Below are 26106 nucleotides of genomic sequence, written 5' to 3'. Positions count from 1 at the left end.
AGAAGATTTTTTTCAGGACTTTTTTTCCCCAGTCTTAAGGTTAGTTGACAGAAAGACAAATACATGACGTTTCAGAGCTATACGCACAGTTCTTAAGTCACTTATCCTTGTAGGCTCAACTCAGTGCATGCCACTGCAGCTATGGAGCCTTTTAAATGCAAAGAATTTAACCCGTAGGTCTCTAATATAGTTGAATTCAGTGAAGTGCATCTAAGCACTGGTCAGAAATGTGAGCTTCTCAATTCCACTGTGCCATTTGCAGAGTGCAGTGATAGGAGGTTACTAACAAAACAGTAGCAATTTGCTTTGGAAAAATAAACCCCACTGAATTCAAGCAGCAGGAGAAACACGCATACATTTTAATGAGTTTATGAATTACTTCTAAGGAACCCACAAAGAAATGAATCCTGAATAGTTTTTTCCAGCGCGCTCTGCTGGGGCATTGCATTCCAGTGGAGAAGACAAAGTAAAGCTATAAATTGGAAAGCGCTGTTGAACTGCTCATATTTAACACTTTGAAGATTTTCTTCAAAAGGATTTTTCTACATAATTGTGTTTGTGCCATTTTATATTGCCCTGAAGGGTGGACTGTGCAGATGAATTTCATGTTCCAGAAATACACTCGAGCAAATATAAAACATTGAATATTTTTCAGAAAATGAAGAAGAAAAAAAACCTAGTTCTTTTTCATGGGGCTGATTCATGCTGATACATAAAATTGCTGACAATCTTATCCCAGCTATGGGAGGAGGGAAAAGTATTATTACATGTAAGTGTATCAAGGAACTGTACAGAGGCCACCGCTGACTTCAGGAGTTTGTGTGCTGTGAGGCACAGTCTGTCCGTGGCCCAGAGATTGTGGGTGTGACGTGCTCTGAAATCTACCTGAAAGCAGCGGAGAGATTTCATGGACAAAAACAGAATTACTATTATACTTGGGCGTATCAGATACATCCTGCCCCAGTGTGGTGCCAGCAAGCTAAGAGAGGCTGCCAGATGGAGAATAATAGTAACTAATGTTAAGAATATTTTCTAAAGAAATAACCATATATACCACGTAAATGCATTTGTATGTAATAAACATCATAAAGGATGCATTATGTAAGTGGTAACTTTAAGGCTCTAGCTGCTTTTGTCTTTTTCTTCTGAATGATCCTTAGAGCTAGGCTGTACTTGCATGAGGTGCTAAGAAAATGATAACAGCTTATTTGTTTGTCTTCTGGTTATTGGTTGTTTTTTAAATGGGAGCTTCAGTAGTCTGAAGAGCAGTGCTTCTGTCAGAGAGATAGGAAGGTTGGAAATGGGTGCTTGTTTCTCTAGATACATGTTCTGCTCCAGGACCAGATTAACTGGCTGCACCCATAGTCCCACTTCCTAGTTTAAAGCTGTAAATGTCCTCAAATTATGGCAATGCCATGGATCTTTTTTTCTGTCTATTGTCAGGGAATCATATTCCACTCAAAGCTGGTGAGTATCTCGTAGGACTTTTCTGTCCTTTAGCAATAGTTTTCATGCATCCAGCAGCAGTCATAACTCCTCCTTCCCCTGTTACACTGATGAAGCTTTGATGTGCAGCTTTCTGTTCTTTGCTCTTCTACCTACACAGCATCTTTGCATGTGCTGCTGTTACATCTCTGGAAACACCTCATCAGTGTTAAAATCCAGTTTGAAATATGTGACATGCACAGCTGAAATGGGCACTCACAACACAGAGAAGAGGTATGAGCTCCAGTTTAAGAAGCTAGAAAACTGCAACTGAGATTCCTTTTCAATCTCATCCTGACTTTTGAGTGATCCTGCCATCTCTGTGTCTGTCACTGAAATATATTCACCTGTGCTAGACAAGGCATCTCCCTGTCTTAGCAATCATCTTACAGCTGTTTCTGACAAATATTCTGCATCCTCTGCTAGTAATTACACATTTTAGACATAATCATAGAATCATTCAAGATTGGAGAAGACCACTATGATCATCTAGTCCAGCCATCAACTCATCACCACTATGCCCACTACCCACATCCCTCAGTGCCACATCTACCCTTTTCTTGAACACCTCCAGGGATGGTGACTCCACCACCTCCATGGCAGCCTGTGCCTGACCTCTCTTTTGGAGGTGGAATCATTCCTAATAACCAATCTCCGCATCCCCTGGTGCAATGGGAAGCCATTACCTTTTGTCCTGTTGTTGCTATCTGAGAGAAGAGGCAGACTCCCTCCCAGCTGCAGCCTCCTTTCAGGTCATTGTAGAGAGCTATAAGGCCCTGAGTCTTCCCTTCTCCAGACTAAATGCCTGTCTGCGGTAGAATACTATACCTGGTGAGAACTGTAGTTAGTTCATATGTTGCCCATGTTGCCCATCCTCACTGAGGCCTATGTCTCTAGGAAGAGTCTCGCTACAGAAAGGTGGGTGAGAAGTGCATGGAGAGATTGCTTTGCTGCAGCACTGGTACTGTGTCCATCTCACCAAAGACATTCTTACTGGGGAGGTTCCCTAAGTTTGTGTTTGGGTTTAGTAGCTTAACCAAGGAGCACTAGCTGTTCTGTTCTATGTTTGCCTTTCCTCAAGGTGCTGAATGAGATGTCTGGCCTGGGGCTGCATAACTGCAGTTTTTTTCATGAGCAGAAAATCCCTGTACTCAGTTTAGTCTGCATATAGGTTTGTATATATCAATACGCATGATAAAATGGGAAGGATGCAGCAAGGGGAACCCTGGTTTTCTTGCCCAGCAGCAGCTGGTAGTTGCTTCCATTATGAGCAATGCATTAATGATCTCCACCTATCTTTACAAGGGAAGTGATTATGTTTATGTGCTTCAGAGGCTGCAACTCCATTAGCCAGGAGTTTGTACTGTCTCCTTCTTGCCTCCTGGAGCTCTTCATGGCTCAGCTTTGGAAAGCAGGAGGAACTGGGGTAATTGGACCAGCCAGCAGTAACTGTGCATCTGACTGCATGGTAGAAGTCTCAGCTGCTGTATTAATAAGATGACATGAAGATGAGGTCAAGTGAAAATGATAGGGTTTTAATTTATAATAGGATTCCTAAATATTTAACAAGAATGCCCAGAGCTTGAGATAATTGCTCTTTTATCATTCATCCTGTTTTATACAGAACGGAGGGGAATGCATGGAATGAGCAATTGGCAATATCAAATTTTAAGCAAATAAACTTCTGAAATCAAATGTACTGCTTCTCATTGACTCTTTTGAACCTGTACTGCTTGCAGCTTAATAACACGTGTCACAGGCAGAGATTCAGTTTGCTGAGGCTGAAAAAAGCTGAGTGATTTCTTGCAAAATGAGATCTGAGAGCAGAATAATGGTGGGGTTTGGAAAAGAGAAAAATAAACCTCCACTAAAATCCAGGGCCAATGTATGAGGCATTGTAGCCTTGTCATTTTTACAATGCCCCCATCCCTAGAGGTGTAAAAGGCCAGGTTGGATGGGGCCTTGGGCACCTGATCTAGTGAGCGGTAGCCCTGCCATAGCAGTGGATTGGAACTGGACGATCTTTAAGCTCCCTTCCAACCCAAGCCATTCTGTGACTCTATGATGGAGATACAAAATGCAGAACGTGAGAAAAGCCAGCATATCAGACCCCAAAATCTTGCTCATTTTTTCCACCTTTATCTTCTTATTTTTACTGGGCTGTTGATCTGAATCCTACTGTGAGGCAACTCAAGTACAGACTGAGTCTGTTCTTCACTAGTGTTTTCAGATTCATTAGTGGAAGGGTTAATTTGTTAATATTGTTCTGATGCATCTTTCTGACTTGTTTAGTACAGTACAGCAATGTGTGGAAGTTTTGAGGAGCTTTGTTTAGGCCACCTGTTGCTTGGAGCTCAAGGATGTGGTAAAAAGTGTGTCAGAAGACTACAGAGTGGTTGAAATGTGTGACCTATAGCCATATTTAGGAGTATAGGTGAGGCTAAGAAGCTTGTTTTAGGGTAGTCCTGAAATTTGGATTTAGGAGAACTGTAGTTGGAAGGTGTTTTAAGTGTAAAATTAGATTGTTGGTGCTATTCAAAAAGCACCTTATGGAGTACTATAAAAATGCTATACCCAGGCAGAGCAGTCTTATCTTGTTTTATTCATATTGCGTAGAAGCACACAGTCACAATGCCAAATTTTAGAGCTTTAGTTTTCTGTTGTCGTATTGCTGCTCTTTATAATGGGCACTTTGACTTCAGTGTTCTCTAAACACATAGCATAGTGGGCGACTGAAAATTATGGACTGTAATACCCAGTGTCACACACACCTTCACTGAAACCTTGGACACACCATTTTGTTCGATTCCCTCGGACAGAGGTAATGCTGCCTAGACACCTTTGAGATCCATGGATCAATATCATAATATCTAAATAGGCTATCATGATGTTTCTGCATCCTTGGTTAAGTACTGCAAATGGATAATTACAAAAGACAGTCATTTAGCAGGTGCTTGTATTACTTCTTAGCATTCACTCTCCTTTGCTTTCTCGTGCCATCTCTCATTCCCTTTCTCCTGGTTTATAGGAAGTCATTCATTAGCAGTGAGGATCTTTCTGCAAATGTTCTTATCTGAATGTGCAGAGCAAAGGCAAAAAGCTGAACATGTGTGAAGTGTGATAGTGCCACAAGTGCAGTGTTTATTGTGATGATAAATATCTTACACTGGGTCTCTCCTGCCTGCCCTGCTCAGCATATTTTACCTTTGCTTGTGGGACTTACACTCTTTGTGTAATAACAAATGGTTCTAAAATGCTATTCTTGCTTTTATGTAAGGGTTCTTATACTTACTGATTTTTTTTTTATTTTTATTTTTTTACTTATTCCAGTAACAGAAGGTGTTCTGTTTATATTAATGGCACAGCAAAATGAATGATCCACTATTGGATCCCCTTTATGTTAAACAAACCAGAATGTTCCCACTGTAAGCAGCTGCACACAAAACTGGTTTTGATGGTCTCTCCAACACTCTGTCTATCTATTTGTTCTATCAGGGACTTCCTTGCTTAACGCTTGTTGCTGAAATACAGGTTATTTATAACACTCAAATAGGAGTAATACAGCAGCAAAGTTTGTAAAGACAGGTTTACAGAAATAATAAAAAGGTATGTTTATGTGTGCGTGGTCTGTGGTCAGATGATATAACAGCTTCTTTCATTTACTCTGTTGTCTACATAATTGTTTTTCAGCCATCCGGTTCATGTGTAATATTTACATCTTTGTGCTCCTTGTCACTGAAGGAGAATCCAGATACTCAGGTAGTGGGTGTAAAAATGCGAGGTAGCTCTAATGGCTTGTATCACTTTCAGGAAAGGAGTGGTAATGCTGTGCCTTGAGCACTTGGTTTCTCCAGCAGAGTAGGGATGCCAGGACGAATGCTGACTTCTCATTGCTGTTGTGGGTTTTGTTTCATGGTTTTCTGGCATTTGGTTTTTGTGAAGTTGTCCTGCTGTCACCACTGGTTTACCTTAGCACACAGTTATCCTTGCTGTTAATCAAGCGCCTAGTCAGTAAAGTGTTTTAAAGCAATGCCAGCATTTAAAAGGCATAGCAAAAAGTCAGTCCTTCTTCAGCTTTTGTTCGAGAAGGAAAAACTGTTAAAAGAGTTTTGCAAATTAACAGAATTGAAAGTGATTTTAACAACAAAATCCTCAAAGTACAAATGCACAGTCTAGCATTTAGCGCTATACAAAAACTGGGGGCTCTCATGATACTCTTGGCAAAAAGAGATACAAAATTAAACTTAAAAACCTTTCTGCAAGCATGAAGTATCTATTATTGATACAATGTTGGTTTTCTCATTAAAAAGTATTTACTCAAAATGTTTTTGAAGTACAGTCTCAAATTTTCATGTGCTTTCTTGCTGGAAATTCTACTTCTGTTTGCCAGTAAGTGAAATTATTTGCTATTCCTGACAGCAAGGGACCAGATCCTGCTGGAACCAAACTATTTCTTCATGTTCTAAGAGACATCCTTTCTAATTTCTCTATTTTATGGTCTGAGATTTCTCTATTTTATGGTTTGAGATTTGCTTTAACTTGCGAAACACCATCTCTCTTTAACCACCCAAACACAGAAGTTGTCCCTCTTTAGTACCTGTGCCCTGCCTTAATGTTGCATGTTAGAGTTGCTGGACTAATTTATAAATTGCAAATAAAGTATGGACAAGTATGACAGAAGCTACATATCACATGGATTTAAAAGGCAGTACAATGTGTATTCTCTGAATTTTTATAAATGGTGGCTGAAGGGAGCTGATGTTTGTTCCTTTAGTGAAAATTCAGGTTAGTCTGTATTCAGTTATTTGCTCTGGGTTCATCCATTTCCACACCAGTTGATTATGTTGTCACCTGGGTGAGACTAAGGTGGTACATGTGTCTGGCTGCAAAAAGGTTGCTCCTTCCCATCTTAAATGCAAAATTTCCCTGGGATAGTTGTTTTGGTTGGATTTTTGGTAATAAATTTTGCTCGTGTTGGTTTGAGCACAATAAGCACTAATCTAATCCTACTTCTAGTGTTTAACACCTTAATTGAAATATTCTTAGCTCAAATGAGTAGATCTCACATCAGTCACTTTAAGGAAAACAAACAGAGTTTTAGAGAATGAGTATTCCAAGTGAAAATTTGTGGTTTTTTTTCTTTACTGGGTTGGCACATACTTAATTTTCTTTTAAAAGTGATCAGAAATTGTGTTTAAATACAACTCTCAGATTTTCCTTAGAGACAAGTGAAATCTATGTACATTAACAGAGTTAGAGTGGCAACTGTGGCAGGAACAGAAGATTATCTTGTGCTCAAAGTATTTTAATAGGCAGATGGCAGCTATTAACTTATTACTGTGGGAGGAAGAAATCAAAGTCACAATCAGGGACAATGATGCTTGCTGTAATGATGGTGTAATTAAACCATCTAACTATTATGTGCATATGAGTATAGTGGATAACCAGTGAAGCCATGTGGTGTTGTAAGAGTATATCCTTCAGCCATGTTATGTGTCAGATTGAGCAGAAGCATTGATAAAAAAGAGGAAAAAATAAGGTGATGGTGATGGAGAAGGAAAAATTACTTGAATAGCCACCATTAAAAATAATAATAATAAAAGTTATCTCTATAAACTGAATTACAGTGGTTTGGAAGATTTAAATCTTTGCAGAGATTAAATGACAGACATGGCAGGAAACCGGAAGCCAGATGCTGAGGGGAGAAAATTTTTCTTATCCCTGTGGTTTTAAATTACTTCAAAAGCACATATAAAAGCAATATGAAGGGAGACTATGTTAAGCACAAGGAGCGAAAAGAGTATTTAATGGTAACAACCTGTACCCATTTCAGAGAGTTTCAAAGATGGGAGCTAGATTTAAACTTAGATATGGGATTATAAAATTGTTCAGTTCTGTGTCCTTCTCAGCACAGAAATATGGAGCATGAATGCAACCCAAAAGGGGCAGTGGCATTCTTGTTATAGTGAAGTGCTGCAAATGGGAATCAGACTGGGGAAGGGTAAGCAAGTAAGGGCACGATTTTAGCAACTGAGACTGATGACATTAATGGAAGTTCTTAGCAGAGTTACAAGCACTGGAATACTGGTTTATTTTGGAAAATTACAAAATGTTATGTCTATCCTGTAGCAACATCCTCAGAAGAGGAAATATACATGAAGTAGTAGAAGAGGGCAGGAAAATAACAAAACAAACAAAACTCTCCTGTACTCTTGTTTAGACTTTAAGATACAGAAGTTATGTTGGAGGATGACAGCAGCTGAGGTGATCTGTACGGATTGTGGTAGACGTTTTGTGATGCTGTTCCAATTCAGTGTGCTCTAATGCAGTCCTGAGGGGGAAGAAATTTTGGGTACTAACCCAAGCCCTTTCCTTCTCTTGTCTTCGTAGTTGCTGTTACTGCTACCCAGAGCAGCTCTCAGAGAAGCTGACCCTCTTTGTTTCAGGAATTATTTTCCTTGTTGATCTTTAAAGAGGAGAAAATATTCTTTGTCTATGATGGTGGCCATTTTGAGGATAAGAAACTCAAAGACTGAGTCTGTGGCTGGAAGCGCCAAGCTCTGTATCCTGGTCTGGTAAGAAGTCACTTACCCTGGAGCACACAGTTTGTGTAATCACCTTCAGAGGCAGGTCTGTCCTCAAACCCTACCCAACAGAAAGCTATTCACAGGGGAACTTTGTCACAGGCGCAAGTACCCAGGGCCTCAAACAAGTTCACAAAGCAAACACATTTCTTTGTAATTGCATACTCCAAAACACTGAATGGGCAAAACCAGGAAATTATTGATGCCGAAAACTGTGAAGGCCTCAACATGCATATTAACATTGAGAGCAGAATAATAAATACCTTGTTTCACAGTTCAAGATGCTAGCTAAAAAACTAAAGGAAAAAAATATGGAACTTTGAGTTGAACAATTAATAATAGTAATAATATAATTAAGTAATATTGGGGAAAAAAAATGAGCTCTATACTTATTGGTTTTTAAATGAGAATGCAATTATATTGCAGGAGGACATATCCATGAGTAGGTTAAGTTCCTGTAGGGAAGTCTGGTGGAGGTCCATGCTATCAGAAAACCCCATTGGAAGGCAAAAGTGTACTGACACCAAGTAGCTAACTGTTATCACACAGAAGGTAAAAGTTAATACAAACTGAAGCAGGTGATGCTTTAAAACCAGAATATGAGGAAGAAGAACACAAGGCCTGCCTTGTCTGTGCTGATTCACTTCTGCTTCATGATGGCTGTGAACTCTTATCATCAGCCTGTAAGAAAACCTCTGGTGAGAGGAAATGCACCTTTAGCCCAATTTTGTGAGTGAATTATTGTTACAGATTTATAAATGCGATGACGCCTACAAAGCTAAATCACAAATCATTCACCTTTTGTGCTGTCATATGCAAAAAGGCCTATCTGGTCTCCCAAGATGAGAGGTATCATGAGGGATGCTTTCTCCCCTCTCTTTCAGCATCCTTAGTTCTTTACTTCATTGTAACAGTGTTGAGGTGTAATCTGAGTTTAAAAAGAAAAAAGTGGAGGGGAAGAAAAAAAAAAAAGTTAACCTGCTGTTTGCAGCAAGATTTCTCTCATTTCTAAATCAGACTTCTATTAATCTTGTTACTTATGATCTAAAGGGTACAAATGGCAACTACTTGAACTACTTGAAGAATTTCTTTTTTAATTAAAAACTACCAGTTTATTGCTTCTTGCAGTATAGATACTTTGTTGGAAGTTAATTGAGGAGACTTGTGTGTTTATACTGCAATTATATCACTATTAAGCAATACTCTTGCACCTGGATTTAGGAAAGTACAGTGAGCTGTTCCTCTCCTAGGTGAGAAGAGTTATTTAATCGTGCCATTAAGCTTCTGTGATTTTGATTCAGTGAAGCAGATGTGTGAGCTTAATTATACAGTTGGTGGGATCACAATCATTTCTACCAGCTGAGAATGGGACCCAAGATATCTGCCTATTCTGAGATTGGGAAAGATGTACCTCCATGTATTTTTAGTGTGAAAGGGTGGGTTTAAAAAATTAAACTGACAACTTCCACCTCTGACTGCCAGCTTTTCCATGTCATAGCTCTCATCTTCCCCTACATTTCGTTTTCTCTGGCCTAATTAGATATGCTTCATTCCTTCATTTGTTTTGTGCAGTCTGCTAGAGTTTGTAGAGTACCTTATTTGTGGAGAACAAATCTCCTTTGTGACTCAGTGTCATCCACTTTCTCATTCCCTATTATTCTATTGTGACTTCATCTTTTCTTCTGTTCTGCCTAAAGAAAGAAAAGAGATGATAACTCTTCCACTTATGACATCTTTTTCTTACCCTTGATCTCATGGAAAGTTGTGCAGAATGATCAATAGAAAGCACAGTAAGTGGTACAATACTGTCATTACTTTCAGTATTGACATAATAGAAGCATCTGCTGTCTTTAAACTGTTGCATTTCACAACAATTGCTTTGTATTTCCATGGGTACAGCTTAGAAAGCAATGTTGCCCTTTTCTTCCCCGAGCAGGCAGGATTCTTATTTTATACAAAGTGAGCTAGATATGTTTGGATAAAGTGTTTAGGATTATGACAATTAAGCATTTCTGGGTGTTTTAGTTAATTGTTCTGCTTGGGAGACAGGTTCCTATATTGCAAGTTGGTACCTCCTTTCAGTAATTGCTATATACATTTTTATGATGATTGCTGCTCCCACTTTCACACACTGCACTTTTATGTTTGAGATAAAACTCTTTACCAACATCTGTGTCTTCTCCATGCAGTGTTCAAGCTGTAGAACCTTTTCTCTCTCAAATATTTTTTGCATGACTTGTTTTCCTTCACCAGCATGAGTGGCAAGCTGTGTCAGTGGCTTCTGGGGGAAAAAATAGCCTAGTGAAATCCTCAGTTTGATTAGAGTGTGGAGAAACTTAGCATACTACAACTTGCTGTATAGCCATGCAGTCCAAATGAAAGTCTTCCTTTGCTTGGAAACCTGCCAGTCTATCTCACAGTTATGGATATCCATCCAGCCTTATTTTGGGGATTTAAGGAAGGAATGGGAAGTTTAAGTATAACTTATTATATAATAAGATGCGTCAGGGTGACTGGGAGCATCTACTCTCAGATAGTAGACTGTGTCCTAGAGCTCTTGAACACCCAGAAGCTGTCCTACTTCATTCTCCTTGACACCACCTTGAGCACAAAGACAGAGAAAATGAAGACATTTGCCATTCACATCTCTTGTAAGGAATAAAGGTGGAGAAAGAGTCAGATTGAGTTAGCAGACAGTAGGATCTACAATTCTGTTAAATATTTATGATCTCCATCTCCATGGCCAGTATTCTTCCCTCATTGAACCAAGATGAACCCAGCCTCTAGTTTTATTTCTGAGTCACAAAAATCCAAAATCAGCCTTCCTTCTGCTCAGAGTTCTAAGTCCTCTAGCATGTCTTCCCATTTAGATCCTTCCATAATAACTGGAATAAAAAATAATAGTACTGGAAATCTTTGCAATTTTCAGTAATGTTTAAAATCTTTCTATTTTATTGTACATGAATCTAGATCTCCCATCCCCCTCCTCAATCTCTCTATCTGGCATTTAGACTACATTATAAAGAAGATCAAGGACACTAATGCAGTGTCTGGACAGTTCCTTTGTTCTGCTTATCATTTCATCCCTTTGAAGATTTAATTGCAATTTAAATTTGTAAACAATTATTTTCCAGTATTAAATAAGGTACAGTTCTTCATAACTTGTTGTGCTGTTACCTACTGTATAATGACATGGCAAAAGAACCCGTAACATTGTTTTGCTTAGCCTAAGGGCTACACAATTAAAAGCTGTTGTTTTGCTTTGATGTGGGTACCAGGTAAGACATAGATAGGTTTGATATTTTTAACTGGTCAAGAAACAAAGAAAGAAGGATAAAATGTTAATAGAGCTTCAGTGTTGTTAGAATAAAGGATTACGTTTATATATTTTCCTGAACGGAGTGTTAGGGAAAGTACATAAGCAATAATTTCATGTTGCCTTTTGTGTTGTTGTTTTCACTGTGGTTAATTCAGCAAACATCACTGCTATTGATGGGTTTCTTTTTTTTTCTAACAAGGTTGATGTACAAGAATGGGCCAGGTATGTAATACTGTAGAAAATGCCTCAGAGGTGAATAGGAAGAAAATGAATAAAAAGCACATAACACATACTAAAATGCTTTTATCCACATAATGTTCATGTATCTGAATGAGAAATCTAAAAATGTCTGGGATCTTTTCCAGTGTATTCTTTGGTTCATTTAGTCTTTGTGGTATAAGCTACCAATCCTGTAGTTTCTAAGTGACTTATTTAATTCGCCATCCCTGCAATCCTAATAGGAAACATATGTGCAGGTACAGATCAATGCAGAAACAATTTCTTGCATTAAATCAGATTGAACAGCTGACTCTAAAGCTTCTTTTCCTAGCCTTAGCTATAACTACCATGGACTCTGAAATACTCATCAAATGTTTCAGTATCATATGTTATTACAGATGTGATCTGCAAGCTATTCACCTTCTACTTTCTGTGTAAATATCTTAATACAAATGGTTGCCTGCTCAGTACTTCTGAGTGGACCCTTCTAAATGATTTGGGTGTTCCTAATTACTGAGAATCCTATATTCTTCACATTTCCTGTATATTTTATCTAATGGTATGACAGGGTCTAACAGTGGGTACTAAAACTAAAAATCAAATACCTGTCATGCTGATTTATACCTACTTTATGTTTTCCCATGCTAAGTGTAAACCTGCCTGTTTGTGAAGGATAAATGGGGGTAACACATGAGTATATTATTATTAGTATAAATGGCTTTAGGAATATGAAGTTGCATAGTGCCCTATGGCCTGAAATTGCTGAGGGCAAGATCTGGAGATCCATAAGAGGAGGGTCTATTTGAAAGAGATAATGAACAATGTGGGCTGGGTCTTGCATCCATCTCTGGACAAAGTCTTGTGATGGTGCATCTCAGAGTTAAACCTTAACTGAATGTCTGTGTTGAGCTTGATTCTAACTAGAAATAGAGAGAATAAGTTGTGAGAACTCTTTAGCTATCTGTGGATTATGATGCATGGTTAGGTTCATAGAATAGGTTCTAAGATGTCTTCTGCTCTTTTGTGCTTCTTGTGTAACTGTTCTGTGGAAGAGAATTGCTGGGCACCAGACGCAGTAACTAAGGCAGAATAAAGGAAGAATATGAATGACTTAACCTGGAAAAGATAGACAAACAAAAAGACATGAGGAAGTGGTGATGTGTGGACTCCTATCTCTCTTTTGCTGTCCCACCTGCTAATGGACTGCTTGAATGAGACCTGTATTCATCTAACATAGTGAATGTCCATGGGGGTCAATGCTCAGAATTCTGTGCTGCTGGGAAAGGACATGACCTGTAAGATGTGGTGGGCTCTCATAATGGCTGGTAATCAGTAGATAAAGCTCCCAGTTCATCCTGTGCGGGTTCCAACGTCTGTGCCCTAAAATGGAAGTAAAAGCCATTCAACTTTCACAATTAACACTTAACATTAATTTCAACCACTTGTAAAACACATTCACCAAAGTGACCAAACATTCTATGGTTCATGACTGATACCTATGCATGCTTATGAGAGCAGTACTTGCAGGTGGGCTTACGTGGCACCGGTAAAACGTGCTGGAGGACAATAGGCTGCTTCTTGGAAATCTGCCCTTGAAGGATGACTCCACCACAGACAATACACACTTCTCTCTGCAGGCTTTAGTTGCAAATGTGAGAGATGGCAGAATCTAGAGATAAAGCAACATCTGGGAGAAAATTTCTGCTATCTTTTGCAAACCAGCACAGTGCACAAACTCTAGGCAGCTGGTGTACACATCAGTTCAAAGCAGAGGTACTGGTTCAAGGCTCTAGAGCAGTATATTGTTATCAGCATGCCTTACCTGATAAGCTGCAACAGCATCACTTACTAGCAGTAAATAAGTCTGCACTGATGCAACAGCAGCCTGAATTTAAGTTGGTTGATACTGAAATATATTGTGTTCCATTTCAAATATAAATATGTCGTAATTGTAACAGCTCTGCATACTGTAGCTGCTTTAGCAGCGCCATTGACTACATAGAACTTGACGTTAATTTAGCAGGATTATAGCATTGTTATGGGTTGGTCTGGGGAGTATCAGATGTCTTGCAGGTGTTGAAGTACATGAGCTTTAGTTGTGTGAAGTTAAACTTAATCATCACAGGTGGAAGTCCTAGTAGAGGAGTCTTATTTTAGTGTGTCTGCTTTTATGAGCACGCAGATAGAACTACATTACATTCCTGTTAATGTAATAACCATAAAGCCAGTTGTTAACTTGTTAATAATTGTCCTGATCAGGCATTTATTTGCCACTTCTTGTGGAAAGCACAACCATTGGAAAATATTTCACTTAAACATTTTATGCTTTCTATACTTTGTAAGATAAGTCATACCTGCAAGTTAATAAGTAATAAATATTTCTATATTTTTTAGGTTAGGAGAAGGAATAACTCTATGCTAAATTTACAGCCTCCCCATACTTTTAGTGTCTTGTTGTGAAAACAGAGCCTTGCAATGTTACCTAACTGGATTTACAGCTTCCCAACAAGAGATGTTTTTGTCTGCATCTTGCACAGCTGAAATCAAGGCAAGCCATTCAGGGCCCAGGATTCTACTGCAAGTGAATATGGGACTTAACAAGGTCTTCATAAACTTTACAGAAAACATAAACATGGGTAGTTTAAATTAAATATATATATATATATATATATATATATATATATATATATTTTTTTTTTTAAAGCAGCTAAAGATCATTTGAATGCTATTATTTTATTTAAGATTAAATTAAATTAGAAGGAACAGAGATTTTGCCTGGGGGAACAGCAATTACGACTCTATGTGCTCAATGAAGGCTGTTGTATTGCAGTGCTGCAGATATCTGGCAGGAATTATTTGCTTTGGATCAAAATGCCATTCTGTATTTTAGTTCCCATGAGAAGTTACAGGTATATAACTTTATCAATATCAATGTAGATATGTGAATTAGAAACAAATTTATTTCCTTCAACCTCCAAAGAAAAGTGTGAAATAACCAGGAAAAGGTCTGTAAATGTTTACTCAGTTTCAGCAGCTCTGTGTACAGAGTGAATGTGTACAGGCATACAGATCATTGTCTGCACTTTAAAAAGTGCAATTTCTTTTCCTCTGGGTAGCATACATAACTATTGGAACTGAATGTACATGGTGAAGTTAAAGGAAAAAAAAAAAAAAGGTGTTATCTTAAAATCCTACCTTTAATTGACTAGATGTATCATCTAACTGTGTAGAACAATACTAGATTCTGGGACTCAGCTCTAACCAGATAGCTGAATCAACTCATCCTTGTGTGTATTTTCAAGAGTTATTAGATTAAGTGCGTTTAACAAAGCATGTAGCTTCATTACATATGGTAAATAGGGTCCTACCTTGTTCCTTAAAAAATTGTGGCTAATTCGAGACATTAGGGATCTTGTAAGTTGTTGTATTCTATTATACTTCTGTATTTGGTACACCTGTAACCAGTGTCTGAAAGGTGTTTTGCTGCCTCACTGACAGAAACCTGCAATGGAGTAGAGACAGTGCTTCCTGCAGAGCAGAAGGTGAAAAATGTTTTGGGCTCAGTGATACTACTATCTTACTAAGAGAAATCAATAGTCACCCTTACATGTATTGGTGTGAATCTCAATGCAGGTTCCTGTTCTCCTTGGAGACTGCAGAATTAAGTTGTCTTAAGAATACAGAAGTGTCCGTAGCCTAATTTCTAATTGGTTTGTGTCTTTGCCTTCATTAAGCTTGTTATAAGAGAACTCTAACTCTGTCTAAACTCTAATACAGGGCTCAATGGTTATTGATTGGACTGGAAATAGGAACACTCATTCACACACACATACAAAATGAGAAACAGAACAAAGACCTGGGAATCACAGCTGCAGACTTTAGCTTGTGGATGCTAAACCCACTAGGATTGTTAAGTTCTTTATTTCTCTCTTTTCTAAGCTGGAAACTGAGAGGTAAACTGGGGATAAAGTCTATGAGAGTAGCACCAGACACTGATGAGATCTCTTCAGGCCATATTCAAGAAAGGAGTTTCTGTTGCTCAAGTGGGAAAGAAACTGGGAAGTTCAAATGAGCTAGCACCAGAACTGAAGCACCCTACCTGTGCTGATAGACCTGCTCTAGAGCTATAATCCAATGAGAGTGGTGAGAGGACACCAATAGAGAAGTCCTCGTCATAGAGTGGTATCTGAAGTCCAGACTAAAAGCTACTATGAGGTGTGACTGGAAACAGCAGGAATCATGAAGAAAACGCAGAGGCTTGAGAGCAGCAAGGAAAGAGAGAAGGCTGCTATTAACTGTGCTCATACAAAGAAGGAGGGAAGACAGTGGTACAATTTTGTTTAGTAATGCAGTAGGGCCAATAAAGGTAATTTTGGAGCATTCTTACTGAATAAATAGGCTTTTGTTTTGTTGTGACTTTGACAGTCCAGGTTATCCTGGCAAGCTCATTTTTGAGTAATGGCAAAGGTATCAACATCTCTTGTTTGTTTTCTTATTTTAAAAAAGTCGTTGTGCTTATGGGTGGTGCTCTATTCTTGCACATGGATCCAGACAGGGATTCAGCACCTGGTGTTACTTCTGTTTAGCTTCCCACTCATGGGAGGTTGTAATTAACAGAGCTGAGTTCATCACATTCTGCTCTGCAGAGAAATTGTTAGTAAAAGTCTAATCTGCTCTATTCTGTTAAATAAGAGGAAATCCAGGTGTGCTGTGGAAGCCTAGATGGAAAAAAAAATGATAGAAGGCTGGAGAAAGCTTTTCATTCTTCTTCTTGCTTTCTACATGCAAACATAAAATACTCAATTTCAAGTTGTTGAATACTCCAGGCTTTCTGCTCATAACCCCAGCTCCCTAAGGCCAAAACTTAACAGAGTTCTAATCTCTGAAAAAGAATATAAAGGCCTCTGTGGGCCTGAGGAAGAAGCTGGTCTCTCCTGTATTAAGTAGCGCACTGATGTTAAGAATCACCCAAGTTTGATGATTATCCAGCTGAAGAACTGGAATATGGGGAAAAGTGCTGCCTTGAGATGTAGCCTGGAAGTAAATTTTTTTTCCACAACAGAAACATACTGAGAAGTTTAAAACAAGTTCCAACGGAGCAAGGATGTTTTTCTTTTTTTATCTCATGTTTTGCATTATTTTGTTTTCAGACAGTGAAAAACGGGTAAAATCCTACCAGTCACTCTTTTCTTCTGATTGAATGACTGGAAGATAGAATATATTGTGATTCTTCTGAATACCAGTCACATTCAGGTCTCGTGAACATTTATGTAAGTGTCTAGTTGGGTTATCGTATGTACTGATGCAGGTCTTCATCAAGCAGAACAAGGTAGCTGGAGGTCTAGTATAGTATTCTCCCTTCATAGGCTTGGATAAAGGAATCAAAGAATGAATCACTTTAGCATTTAGGAATCTGCAAACAGGAGATGTTTTCTTCTGCAAGCTATTTCCAACTGTAAGATTCTTGAGTTTCTGCAGAGGTATTTTTAAAGCAAATTTGGCTTTGTATTACACTCACTGTATTGCTCAGTGTACTGTTGCCAGTTAATATCAGTGATTCACATTAATCAACTTTCTTTTTTGCCAAAAAAAAAAAGGAAACAAACATACACAGGTTTGCTTTATTTGTTTCTTTGTGATGACTTAGGTGTTTGTTTGTTTGTTTTTGTTTTGTTTTTATTGTTGTATTTTTCCTGTGTTGTAAGAAACAAGGAAGTGTTTTGCCATGTATTCCAAGGTGATTGCCCTCTCGGGACAAGATGTGTTTTCATGTATTAAATTGTTTTTATACAGAAATTACCATCTAATACTTCCAAACACTTTTCTGAAAGGAGAAATGGAGCCCAAATGACCTTTAGTAGGAAAACACTGATTTGTTGTTCCCTTTTACTTTTTCCTAGTGGGTGAATATTGCATCTTTCTTTTATTTTAGAGTTCGTCAGTATTACAGCTGAAATAAATAATAGTAGTTGTCATACTCTTGTTCAACTCTGTATTTCAGGTCTGCTAGAAACCCAGTCTTTGCATGAAGCAGATGAGGATATGGTTACTGATGTTGATTTCACCACTATGATTTCTGAAGAAGAAAAAGAGGAGTTAAAGGCTGAGCTGGCTAAGGTAATTAATTTGAATTTCTGTGAGTATTAATGTTCCTATTTCTGTTAATCAACAGCTATTCATTGTAGGATGAAGTACACATCATAATGAAATGTTCTTTAAGTAAAATTATGCTAGGCTACAAAAATTTGAAACAATTATTTTCCATGTGTGGTATTTTTTTGTAAGGTTTTTTTGTAAGGTTTTATCTTCTGATTGTAGAGATGAAGTTAAACATGTCATTTTAGTCAACAAAAGCCACTTGTCTTTATATATATAAGCCTTTCTTTACAAAGACTGAAAGGTGTTCTTGATAGATCTATGAAATTGTTGTTGTAGTGGTGTGACACCTGATAGAAAGGATTCTTTGTATGGTGCTCAGAGGAAAATCTTCTACTCATGGTTACAGAAGAGTTTGATGGCAATTAGCACAGTAATCTCATCAAGTTTTTGTTTCCTTTGTGACTGATATGTCTGGAGAGGGTTGTATTTGGTTTTCATTTATTTATTATTTTAAATTGCAGAGCTTCAGGACATGTCAAGACACCACGAAAATATTTAAAAGATGATAGTTAATAAAAAAGAGAGGAAAGATGGAAAGTGTTAACTATGTGGCCTTTTTTATTTTAAAGGCTCAGGAGGTTGTCTAGATTCAGTCTAAGTTGTTTGCTGCTATTGCAAATGGAGTGGGCTTGGTCAGGAAGACAGCTTTCCTACTGAGAGGATTCCCTGTCTTTTGTACAACAAATATGTAAATCAGTGTTAATTCATCAGATAAAGTACCTTAATAGTTGAGAATATTCTAATTAAACTTAATGACTCTCAAGTCATTTTAGCACCATTGATTCAGTATTTTTTAGTGAAACAGGAAAAAAGAAAAAAGGATTTTTTTCTGTGCTTTAATGTTACACCAAACTTTTGAATACAAGTTGTTAGTTATTTTTTCTTTCTTTTCTTATCCTGTTACTTTTGGTAAATATAAGAAGGGAGATGAAACTTCACTTACTGTTTATCACACAACAATGATGTAGGAATTTATCCATCAATTATTGGCTATTTGTTGGGACAAGAGGCCCAAGGGAAAACAGGAGGTTCACTCTGGACACCAGAAAGCACTTCTGTGCTATGTAGGTGATGGAGCATTGGTGCAGGTGATGGAGGACTGCCATAGGTTGCCTCAGAGAGGCTGTGGGGTCTCCTCCTTGCAGATCTTCAAAAGTTGCCCGCTGTAGGCTGTCCTGATTGAGCAGGGGTTGGACCAGATAAGCCCAGAGATCTCTTCCAGCCTGAATGCTTCCTTTCCCTTTTCAGGTGAAAGGGACAAAATAGGTGTATGGAAACAAGGAATAAAAAAGCTTCCTGCAACCATCTGATACAGATATGTCTCTAGCAAGAGGACTTATCCCATGTCTCTTTTGCATGCCTGAAAATTCCTATGAGAGATGAGTTTTCTGACAGAAATGCTCTAATTCTTGTACCAAGAAACAAATGAGAGATTGCCTTTCAAATACACTGATCTTGGCTGAACAGGAAATTATTTTCTGCTTTTACCAAAAGCAGTTCACTGGCGCACAGCTTACTCTTAAGAACAAAACTGTAATTGTGCAGAGAAAGACTTGGAGCATAACCTTGGTGAACTCTTATGCTTAGAAGTTGTTTGTGGTTCTTAAAAAATACTTTCAAAAACTTGTAAGATCTCAACTCTTCCAGGAAAAATACTGTGGCAATTGGGTGATGTTTCCTTTTGAGAAGCTATCTGTTTTTGCTTTCAAGTACTGCTCTGGTCCACCAGCGGTGGTTTTGTTTTTCTCCATATCCTTATGTGTTGGTTCAGTTTCCTCTGAGGAAGAGGGCTGTGCAAACACTCAGGCCAGGATACTACACTTTGGTTGGTGATAGAGTAAGAAAAAAAGCTGTCTAATTTGGCTTAAAAATATGGGTTTAACCATGCTGTCTCCTGTTGTTATTGATTTTTTACACTTAATATTTATCACTCAGTGCCTTGATTAGTAAAACTAGCATCATAAACATATTCAAATTACTATTCTGCTAATCATTTCAGCCTGTTGTCAATAGTATTCCAACCATCTTTATGCATCTTTCCACCTCCACATTTTACATAGTACTGTGTATTCCAGAATATACAGATAATACCAATTTACATATTTCTTTATTAGTATCATTTCATCCAGAATGCTCTATTTTACCTCTCATGTACTCTCTGAATTGTTGTTTGTGGATTTTGTTGTTGTTTCCATTGGAGTTATGTATGTTTCATGCTTAAATGGCTTTCAAGATCCTACTGGAAGTCCCTAATTCTTTCTCATTCTTTGTTCACTGGTATCTGAGCACTTTGGGGGAGCTTTGTGTCTGCCATTAGGTTAAAATGATGGAACTTGGGAGCATTTCTTCAGTTCAAAGGTAGTTTCTGATCTCTAAAGATAAATAATGTATTATTTTTAATGCAATCAAAGATGTTCGTACTTGCACCACTGACCACAGGGTTAATACTTTCTTAGGGCTTCACAGCTTTTGGCATCTATTCAAGTGAACAGGTGGAAGGTAATTTTAATAGAAACCTTCAAATGTTTACATATCCAAGTATGTAATGATCAGCCTAGTGCTACCCAAGTGGAAAGTGCTAATGTTTATGTACACATAAGCATACTGGAATTGGTTAAATTAAATTCTTCTACAGCGTTACTCGGGCAAACTTGTGGGAAACAAACAAAGAGAGTTTTAAACTGCCATTTAAGGTGTGCTGAATTTTGTGATTTCTCCATTCTGTAAGCATTTAACCTGTTATCCACTCAGAATAGAAACTCATACTGCCTCTTGCAGCATCTTGTTTTCAGGTTATAAATATAATGGAGTGTAATGGATAGGGCAAAAGAATAAAGCAATTTTGGATTGTTACCCTTTCTACCAATGAAGTGTTGGTACCACAAGTCTTGGTGAATACTGGTGTCTGCTTCACTGTGGTTGTGGTTTTGCTTTGTGTTCATAGTCCTACTGCTTAAGTTTTTTGGATAATTTAGATAGTAGGTAGTGACAAAGGAAAGAAATTGGTAGCTGGTGGATTAAACAGTGAGACTTTTTAAAGTACAGTGGGCCCACAGACACTTTTACAAGGAAGCAGGATGCATGAATGTGTAAGATAAAAATAATGCCGGTACTGACATTGTAAATATAACCTTAGAGGTCACAACCGAATCTGCTGGTGTTTGTGCAGCCAATAGTGTTAAATCTCAGGATGAGCGTGATCCCAGGGAATTTAACATATGGTATGATACATTACCATATGTTATACTGTTAGCACGTGGAGGAAGTAACACAGTTGGTAAGGGAACTTTTAAACCTGAAGTGAAAGGCAGCTGCTCATGTCACTTACCCTTGTTAGCTTCAGTGCCTCTGAATTCTGGTTGCATAATTGGTTTAGGAATCTTCCTAGTGAAGAATTCAAGCCTGTGCTCATGGGAGTACCACCCAGTGGGTAAACAGTCAGTGGCAAACTGTTTCAGTTGTTCCTTGTCTTGGTCAAGTGCTCTGGACATTGACATAATGAAGCTCAGTTTTGGTTTTAATGTGTTTGATGCAATGGCTATTGCAGAGAGAACTGTATCTCTCTGTTCGGACTGAATGTCATCTTTGCAGCTTGAACTGATGTAGTTGCATTGGTGGCAAGGAGCTCTGAAAAGGTTTTTTGAATTATTTTCACTTATTTTAGAACATGTAGGGTGTAAGATACAGGATAGACACCCCAGATACCCTTGACTTATAGTATTATGTGAATTATTATTTTTTTTTATTTCACCTGCTGCCAAGAATTTATTTTTTATTACGTGTGCAAGATTAAAACATGATCTTTCAGTTAAATGCCTGTACATTAGAAGAGAGATATCTATCTGAATTCTCCAGTTGTCTTTTGTCCAATTCCCTTGTGAGTGAAAGGTGATATTTGAGGCTCCCGATGTCCAAAGGCAGTTCTTAGTCAGGTTGTTCAATAGCCACTTCCTTTCTGGAGTATTCTGTCCATCTTAACAGGTGTGTACAATGGTATATACAGAGAGAGTCACCTACAGCAGTGGTGTTAGCTTTGTTCTCAATATCTTTGTGATCTAAACACGCTCATACATCTGTGCCTTTGCTGTCACACCAAAAATCCCCACAAGTTTGTGTGAGATGCATTTAATCTTCCAGGATGGCATGTGTTTATCTTTCTGCATGAACAGGCTAACACCTCTCTCCTTTCTCCTCCCTCTTTGTTTCTCTCAGCTAGAGGATGAAATTTCAACTTTGCGGCAAGTACTAGCAGCCAAAGAAAAGCACCTGATTGAAATTAAACAAAAGCTTGGCATGAGCCTGATGAATGAGCTGAAGCAGAACTTTAGCAAAAGCTGGCATGATATGCAGACAACTTCTGCGTGAGTACATACTGCACAAATTCATTTTGATATGTTGTGTAGCACATTAGATGTACTGCCTTGAGCCTTGGGATGAAATTTTTCCATAGAAATACCTGCCAGAATGGGTAGAGAACAGGGGGAAGTATGTCAGGCCTCTCAGAGAAAGGAGACCTGAAAAAAAACCTTCCACAGCAATGATATGCTTTGCTACTTTATTGCACTTCACTTTTGCAAAGTCAGTGCGTATGAATCTGTCATGGAACCAAGGTCAATATTCCTGTCCCATGACACATTCCTACAGTCTTTACTAAGAAGAGAAAATAACATGTTTGATCTCAATGTATTATGTTTTCAACTACCAAGAGAAGAAAGATTACCAAATATTAGCAATTATTCAAAAATAAATATTAAGTATCCTATTATCTGAATTATAAAGGATTACTAATGGAATCAGCTGATGGGTTTTTCTGTTGAAATCCTGCTCCTGGCTGTTCAAAGGAAACATCAAAACATGGTTGTTATTAACTGTGCCATCTTTAAAGTTATCTTAAGTCCTATGTCTATCAAGTATATCAAGTTTTGCAGTTTACCAACGTTGTGTTCTTTGGCAAGTCGAGTATCAGAGCCTTGGTTTACCACTGTGGAAAGTACATAACTAGTTCACAAAAGTTCAGTGAAACTCTCCTTTTATGTGTAAGCAGCTCTGGGTTTCTAGGTTGAAAAGTAATGTAGAAGTGTAAAGAATAGTCATTCCACTGTATCTGTACAAATAGTTTAATGTGAACTTTCTTTTTTAGAACCAGACCAATTTACTGTGGAAGCCTGTAGTCTAACTCAGTTACTGCCTTCCAGGAAGGTGCATTTGAAAAATGCCTAAGAGCCTGGGTGAAAGGGGCAAGGAAGGGAGGTTATTTGAGTTACAGCTTGCTGCCAAGAGCTATTAGTGCAAGTCTTGTGTAAGGAAGGAGTTAAAAATATACATATGGAGGTTGTGATAAGATCTGTCCCAAATCTACCACAAAAAAAGCCAAACAAAAAACACAAATGTGTTTGATTTTGCAACTGACAGAAGTTTCAAAATTTATTTATTTATTTATTTATTTTGCAATTGGCAACTGAATTTGAGACTCTTATGGAGAAGCAAGAGTGAGCTACTTCACACAAGTGATGAGGCAGGCAGGGCACTGACATTACCCACGATGAAGCAGTCTCATTGTACCAAAGAGAGCAGAGCAGTTTCAGTGACAGTAATTACAGTCAAGCTAGAAGTCAAGAAGTCAAATAAGGCATAAACCAGTTAGCAGGTATTGTGGCTTGCATGACTCCTAACTGTAACCTTTGGAGATTTTTTTTCAGGTAGGTCTAAATCCCATCTAATTTTCATGAAACTGTCATTAACAGAGGCACTTGTGCTAGACAACAGTGATTCTGTCTCTCAAGTTCCAGGAGAGAGTGTTCTAGATGCACTGAACTTTAAGAGAGAGAAGCAGAAGGCACCTAAACTGTGGTTACTGGTAGACACAAGCAGAATTTCAAAATAAAAGCTTAAATTGTTACTTGAAATTTTGTAGCATTTTCTGAGATACCTTTTCAGTTTTCGTTCTGAGTATTGATACTTTTCACAAGGATAAAGAAACTTTAGTAGCCTTTATCAGTGTGGTATGAATCTTTGAGTTAGGGAAAGGTAGACATTCTACTACAGAGGATATCAGTAACTAAAGAGCAAATGATTGTCTTGAGTTTAATGTCATTTCATGAGCTGGAACGATTCCCCATCACCAGGTTTTTAAAGATCAGTATTGCAGTGAATAGAGGTGGGTGGGTACTATGTTAGCTTCTAGCAATGAAGGGTTTTATTTGTATTTTAAACATATCTTATTCATTTACTTGAATTCCAGAAGCAAGCTAATGTTGGCAGGTTATTTATTTTAGGTTAAGGAATCATTAAAAATGTCTTCGCAGTGACATTTACAGAGACCACAGCCGAGCTCTTCTTATTAATGTTCTGCTACAAAGGAAAAGTTTTACGTAACCTGAACACAGCATGTTTGCTTATCTAAATCTTTTTGATTGGTGATGATTCAGTGAAGTTTCCACAGTGGTCTCTATTCTTCTGCATTTAAGATTTTTACTGTGTAGTGCATAGAGATAAGATGATTGCTCTAGAGAATTTTTGGGCTACTTTTATGCAGAATTAAAGTGTAGTTGAAGTTGGAAGTGATGTCTAGTGATCATCCAGTCCAGCTGCCCAGAACAGAGTGAGCTAGAGCATGGTTCTCTGGATTATATCTAGTCTAGTTTTGAATCCAAGGTTGGAGCCGACAGCCTCTAAGGCAGCTGATTACAATATTCAAACACACTTTCAGTGAAAAACCTTTTTCTTATGTTTGATTATGTCTTGTATCTTGTTCACTCACTTACAGGTTTTCATACATATAGATTAAGTTCCCAAGTCTTGTCTTCTCCAGGCTAAACAGACCCAACTCTCTAGCATCCCTTCATAAGAGTAATACTCCATTCCTTAAATTGTCTTGTTGGCCTTTCTCTGAACTTTCACCAGTATATTCATGTCCTCTTCATGCAAGAGGAGCCTACAGCAAGACCCAGCACTGAAGGTCTGGTTTTAACTGGTGGTAAGCAGAGGAAAGAGATTACCTCCACCAATCTGCTAGTCAGTAGTCAACCTTTTGTTGAACATGATTAGGTTCCCCTTGCCCCATTTTTCTAGTCAAGGTCAGAAATATATATTATAAAAAATTATAGAACCATAGGATCATAGAATTGCCAAGGTTGGAAAAGACCTAAAAGATCATCCAGTCCAAATGTTCACCTATTACCCATAGCTCTCACTAAACCATGTCCCTCAACACAACATCCAATCGCTCCTTGGTATCCAATTATTCCTTGAATGAAAACCTATTCTTTAATGCAGTTACAAAATTGCTTTGCATAATACATGGAGAAGATTACAAAGGTTAATTTATGTTTCTCATCTCTCTCTCATAGAGATAGCTATATAGCAAACACAGGTCTGTAGGCACCTTCACCTTTAGCAATTGTATGAATTGTAACCGTGTCCAACTTTGGCCTTCAGCTTTTAAGCTACTGTTCTTCTCACAGAAGAAAACAATAGGATGGTACAGTGTTATACTCTAGGGAAATATTTCAGGGCTACTGAGTTTCTAAGCAGCAGCTGTATCTGTAAAACAATCCACCAGTAACCTCACTCACGCTAATAGTTCCCATAAACTCCTTCTCAATCTTGCTTGAATTAGAAGCACAAAACACAAAAACTAGTACCCTAGACATTCAGATTACTGTAGGGAGATGCTCTTTAGTGGCCAATAAATCATTATAGTAGCTAAAAATTGAAATAAAACCTATTCTCTCTTCAGGGGCTCTGTAGCAGTCAAATGTCTCAAAGCCTATATACTCAGTAATCTGAATTGGGGCATTGGGACTGCTTTGAGGTGATGGAAAATGGAAGTGTCGTAGGTAGGAATCTGACAAAACCGTGTTTCTAAACAAGCTTTTCTTCTTTTGCTCTCACAGACAAAATAGTCACTTGTAGAAACAGAAAACTGCATGAATTAAGTGACCAGAATTAGAAGAGCTGTAAGTGCTAACTCCGAACAGTGTGTTTCCAAGGCAGCGCCCGACTGGCAGACTTTTGTAGCTCACTTAGGAAGGCTTCAGTATTGCTCTGCTCTGTAACATCTGCCTGAGATCTGGGAAGGGAGCATTCAACATGGACTTGGCCTTTTCCTCAGAAACAGAATAAGGATCACATCTTTGGCTACTCATTGAAAGCTGTATGTACCAGCTTAATTCTGCTGATAGGGAACCTGAGGATAATAGTGTGGGTTTCCACAAATATTGTGAACTCATGTTTTGTAATTTAAATTTCTACTAGGCGATGAGAAAATAGAAATCAGTAGTTGCTCTGCATGCATTTTGGACTTCAAATCTACAGTACTCAGAGCCTCCTTTAGTATAA

At 38.1% G+C, this 26106-nt stretch overlaps 1 protein-coding gene across 2 annotated transcripts in view; it reads left to right on the top strand.

Annotated features, from left to right (window-relative positions):
- Positions 1-26106, top strand: part of TPD52L1 (TPD52 like 1) — a 48893-nt gene that overhangs the window by 1334 nt on the left and 21453 nt on the right. For both annotated transcript variants that reach the window (XM_015858778.2, XM_032443289.1), the window contains 2 exons: positions 17609-17724; positions 21979-22127. In XM_015858778.2, the coding sequence (XP_015714264.1) occupies positions 17609-17724; positions 21979-22127 (265 nt within the window). Of the gene's footprint in view, positions 1-17608; positions 17725-21978; positions 22128-26106 lie in introns of those variants that run through there.

This window comes from Coturnix japonica, chromosome 3 (assembly GCF_001577835.2).
Source record: "Coturnix japonica isolate 7356 chromosome 3, Coturnix japonica 2.1, whole genome shotgun sequence".
Classification (NCBI taxonomy): domain Eukaryota; kingdom Metazoa; phylum Chordata; class Aves; order Galliformes; family Phasianidae; genus Coturnix; species Coturnix japonica.
The sequence above is the reverse complement of the archived record's forward strand: the minus strand, read 5'-3'. Positions and strand labels throughout refer to the sequence as shown.